A 5,475-nucleotide genomic window follows, 5' to 3' on the forward strand; every position below is an offset into this window, starting at 1 on the left:
GTCCAGATTATGTAGGAAATCCTGCTGTGTTTAATTTCTTTCATCCCAAGAATGCATTCAGCAAAAAGAGCACTTCTTTTTGCAATGCTAATCCTGGGTCTGCAGGACTAGGAGCAGGGTGTAGATCGATGAACACACCACACATGGTCCCTGTCCTAATAGAACTTTAAACAAATCAACTCAGAGATTATGAAAAGAGCGACAAGGGATAAGAAGCATGCTTAGAGGCCTAATTTAGGTTAAATGGACAAAATAGCTCTTTCTGAGAAAATAATTAAATTGAGCTATGAGGGATGGATAAAAGTTTGCTCAGAGAAAGTACACGCTTCCTAGGTAGTGGGTAGGGGGCAATGAAGGGAGTCGTAATGAATGCAGTGGGAGATCGCGTGTCTGCAAATTGAACTGAAAGACTCACTCCCCAGAGAGTCTCTCCGCGGCCGACGAGTACTTTCGGTTTATTCGGCGGTGCCCGGGGCGTGGCGCCGCGGGGACCGGAGCGGGCTGGTGGGCCGGGCCCTCACGTCCTCTCGTGGTCCCTAACAGTTGGTCAGCGTCCCGGAAGATGCTGCAGATTCAGTGGCAGGTCTCGGTCTTACACATTTTATTTTCATTTCTATCCAGTCGGGGCTGCGGAGTAAGTGGTCCTCAGGTCATCCCCCGTCCCCGCAACTTCCATTCTAAAGGAGTTGCCCGGTCCCGGGAGTCACCGAGGGAAGTTTCCTTGCGAGTGCAAGTCCTCGTGAGCTGTTTTGTTTTGTGTTTTGAATATATTTTATTGATTTTTTACAGAGAGGAAGGGAGAGAGATAGAGAGTTAGAAACATCAATGAGAGAGAAACATCGATCAGCTGCCTCCTGCACATCCCCTAATGGGGATGTGCCCGCAACCAAGGTGCATGCCCTTGACCAGAATCGAACCTGGGACCCTTCAGTCCGCAGGCCGACGCTCTATCCACTGAGCCAAACCGGTTAGGGCACAGTCAGTACCTGTGAGAGCTTATTTGCTTTATTTTTCCAGCTGTTGGGAGGAGGCCTTCAGAGGCGCTCCTGGCAGAAGGAGCCCCATTGGACCTTGTTGGGGGCTTCCTTTTCCTGCGTGCCAATGTCAGCCTCGGAGCAGCCGTCCTCAACCATTAATTTTTAAACAAACTTAACGAATGCATTCAAGGAAGGAATAGGAAAGAAAAGGAAAAGTTCTTTGCCAGCTGGATATAGGAAGTAGGAGTTCAGTACTGAAATATTTTATTTAGGTTTTCTACGGAGTGTGTGGTGGGCCCTTCCTACCTGCCACAGATTCCGCCAACTTTGGATAGAGAAGGTGTGGGAAGAAAAAGTTAGGTTGTTGCCGAGGGTACTGGGTAATTAAACCCAAGATGGTTGGTTCTGTATTGAACATCTTGTTTTTTCTTGTCATTACTCCCCGAACAATACAGTGTAGCAACCATTCGTATAGCATTTACATTGTATGAGGCAATAGAAGTAACCTAGAGATGACTTAAAGTCTATGGGAGAAGTGCATTAGACTCAAATACGACTCCACTTTTTCATGAGACTTGAGCACCTGTGGATTTTGGTGTCCGTGGGGATCATGGAATCAATCCCGCCCCTACCAAGAGACAACCGGACTTCATTTTCCGCAAGGGTTGGAGTCCTCTGAACTCTGCGTCAGTTTTCGTTTGAGAAAGTCAAGGTCCTGATAGAGTTTGCTTTTGTAACTATTTATCTTGCTGCAAATCATTTTTGTAGGGAAAAAGAGGATTTCTAGTTAATTTGGATTTTGAAATGCCACAATTCAAACATTATACATCAGGTTTTCCTTCATCCTTCTGTAATAGAAAAAAATCTGCTTTCAGTTCAGTTATTTTTACTTAATCCTTGAAATCTGTATTTTTTTAAACTTTTTTTAAAAGAAAAGCAAGCTTGTTGTCTGATGTAAAGATATGTGGAGCATTTGAAGTAGGGTTGATTGTCAAAGAATAATTTTGGGTGCAAAATTGTAACACATTGAATGAGAAATGTAAATTAACTATATCCAATAGTCAACACTCCCTGTAGGTATATTTATAAAGGATAGAACTGCTGTTTAGACATTGGCTGGCCATATGTTTTTAATAGCAACGAGCTAGAAGATTCACAAAATTGTAAAAAAGCAAGATGGGACAGGTTTTAGTTTGTAAATCAAACAAATCTTAACCTCTTGACACTTCTCGGAGGAGGCAGTGCAGTGAGTGAATGTGTGTTTAGATTCCCAAGGCCAAGGACAACTTCAAATATCTTAGTTACTCTAAGAATGTGATACCAGTTCTCAAATGTTTGAGTTAACTGACGTCTTCTTTCTCTTCACTTAATCAAAGCCTTGCATCTTTTCCTAATAAAAGTGAAAAAATAAATCCTGACTTCTGGGGGACAGAGTTCAAAGCAGTACACTCAGAAATATACTTTTTTTTTTCAAAGACTTTATTTTTTATCTTAAAAATTGATTAATTTTGTATTTCACCCTAATATATTTGACAGGGGTAAAACCCAAACTTTTTCCCTAAATCGTGAAATAAGATTGATATTCCAGAAAGATAACTCCTCCTTATACTTCTGTGTATCCCTCCCCACATACACATACATGAGCACACACCCTCTTTATGCTCATTTGAAAGGCATGAATTGTGTCTCACATTTTCTTCGAAGAGTTAACAAATTGTTTTACTCACTTATTAAGGATCTACTGTACTTATAACTCAAGGTTTTTAGAATTGGAGCATATTAGAACTGATCCAAACCCATACTTTTGCAGAAAAAGAAAACTGAGGTTGAAAGAAGTTAAGAATTGAAATTCATAATACTTTAGTAATATATAAGAATATGATATTCGATAAATTTAGCAAGATTTTCTTGAAGGACTCAAACATTTTATATTCAGGAATCTGCAAAATACATTTACTGATAATAATGAAATATTGCAAATAGCTTGAATGCCCAACAGCAGAGATTGATTGAATTATAATAAATCTATTTGATGAGATATTGTTAGTCATAAAAGTACATTCTAGCTAGAAGAATATATTACCAAACTCTTAGGGGGAGGTATATTTATAGGATAATTTTACTTTCTAAGTAATTCAAAGAACAAAATATAATTTTTATAACTTAAGAAAAGTTTAAAAAGTATATGTTAATAAAGACATGGATATATTTATTTGTTAATTAGCCAACTGTCTCTTATATATTTATTTATATGATTATAGAGAGAGGAAGGGGGAGAGAGAGAAAGAGAGAGAAACATCAATGTGAGAAAGTAACATCAACGTGAGAGAGAAATATCAATCAGTTGCTTCCCACATGTGCCCTGATTGGGGATCAAGCCCACAACCTGGATATGTGCCCTGATGGGAATTGAACCCACCACCCTTTGGTGTATGGAATGATACCCTAACCAACTGAGCCATACTGGCCAAAGCACCAACTATCTCATACATATTAATTTTTTTAGAGATTTATCGATTTTAAGTTGACCATGCCTCTAATTATTGTTCACATGGCTGTGAATGTGTTTTGACAATCCTTCCACATCTCCCCCTAATCATGCTTTTCATATTTTAGAAGACTATTTGATGATAGGGGAAAGGTAGATATGAAATGACAAAAAAAAAAACAAATACCAAAACAGCATATAAGATAACCCTCATATGTACAAAATGAATTGTACATAATCTATAATAATAAAAGTGCAATATGCTAATTAGACTGGACAGCCAAACGACCTTCCAGACGTCATTCTGGATGTCCTTACGGACAAAGCCATGGCAGCGGGGGCTGAGGCAGAGGAGGTTAGGGGTGATCAGGCAGGCAGGCGAGTGGTTAGGGGCAATCAGGCAGGTAGGCAGAGGGGTTAGGGGCAATCAGGCAGGTAGGCAGAATGGTTACGAGTGACCAGGCAGGCAAGCGGTTAGGAGCCAGCGGTCCTGGATTGCGAGAAGGTTGTCTGATTGCCAGTTTAGGCCTGATCCCGATCAAGCTTAAACTGGCAGTCGGACATCCCCCAAGGAGTCTTGGATTGCGAGAGGGTGCAGGCTGGGCTGAAGGACACCCCCCATGCACGAATTTTGTGCACTGGGCCTCTAGTATAAATATAAACTAAAATGTTAGCAATGGTTATCTCTGTATGATGGAATTAATTACTGGAGACAGTTAAGACCTATAAATATGCATTCTTTATATTCTTCTGGATGTTCCAGACTTTCTACAATAAAATCTAATGTATGAGTTGAGAGCCCTGGTGGGAAGGAAGACACAAAAGTGGTTTTAATGACAGGCTTCATCCTTTTGTGAAGAGTTGGAGATGACCTTATAATCTGTTTGCATCTTCACTCTATATTATTCTCCTTATATTATTCTCCTATATTATTCTCCTTATATTACTATATTGTTTATTTGAATTGAATATCATAGTAATGGTGGGACAAAAGGAGGTCTACAGTTGTGAGTATATGAAACAGTTTATTCTTGTATTATTATTTATTAACTCTTGTAGTATTTTCTTTTTTTAAAAATACATTTTTATTGATTTCAGAGAGGAAGGGAGAGGGAGAGAGAGATAGAAACATCAATGATGAGAGAGAATCTTGGATTGGCTGCCTCCTGCCACTCTGGGGATTGACCCACAACCCGGGCATGTGCCCTGACAGGGAATTGAACCATGACCTCCTGGTTCATAGGTCAAAGCTCAACCACTGAGCCATGCCAGCCGGGCTATTGTATTATTTTCATATGAACAACAGTAAACCTATGTTTGCCTCACCCTGTATTATGTAAGAGAGACTTTAAGTAATGCTAAACATGTGCTTACTGTATACTGACTATTATTGCAAAAACACCAAGCTTATTTCCCCATTAAAAAAACCAAGTGCTCAATTTTCAATGCTTCATTATTATATTGATGTTGTGACTAACTATATACTTATAGTATGCCAAGCCTCAAACTGATAACTTTCCTAAAATTTAAAATCAAAGAACTTACTAACAAAGAAATAGGAGAAGGGAAATATAATACTAGTCAAGAAGCCACAATGTCGATTTTTTTTAATGAAATCTTAAGAAAAGTCAACAGGAGCAATGTCACATTTAAAGTTTTTATTAAAGACCATTTCAGGAAAAGGATTAGAAATTAATATATGATTTTCAAATGATGACATTAAATTCATGAGAATTATGGAATGTGTTTGTTTTCCCAAATACAAAACTTCATATATAATCAAGAACTATTTTTTAAAAAGTCATAAAATCACCCTGAATGCAAATATTATCTTTATTATTATTCTTAGTTGATGTCTCTAACACTTTATTATTCTAAATGTTGAGATAAAAATAGGAAAATACATGTGAAGGCATCTTTAAATTATGAAGCACTATTCAATTACTACTGATTTCTGTGAATAAAGAAAGCATGATGAGTACAATATTAAAATAATAGTAACTAAGACTA

The 5,475-nt window shown here is 38.3% G+C and overlaps 1 protein-coding gene across 1 annotated transcript in view; it reads right to left on the reverse strand.

The window, feature by feature from the left end:
• PTAR1 (protein prenyltransferase alpha subunit repeat containing 1) overlaps positions 1-1,413 on the reverse strand; it is a 50,151-nt gene extending 48,738 nt beyond the window's left edge. Inside the window, exon 1 of the mRNA XM_023752329.1 lies at positions 1,284-1,413. Within this exon, the coding sequence (XP_023608097.1) occupies positions 1,284-1,413 (130 nt within the window). The remainder of the gene's footprint in view (positions 1-1,283) is intronic.
• Positions 1,414-5,475: the final 4,062 nt, after the last annotated feature.

The sequence above is a fragment of the Myotis lucifugus genome, unplaced genomic scaffold (genome assembly GCF_000147115.1).
Source record: "Myotis lucifugus unplaced genomic scaffold, Myoluc2.0 scaffold_31, whole genome shotgun sequence".
In the NCBI taxonomy this organism is placed as follows: domain Eukaryota; kingdom Metazoa; phylum Chordata; class Mammalia; order Chiroptera; family Vespertilionidae; genus Myotis; species Myotis lucifugus.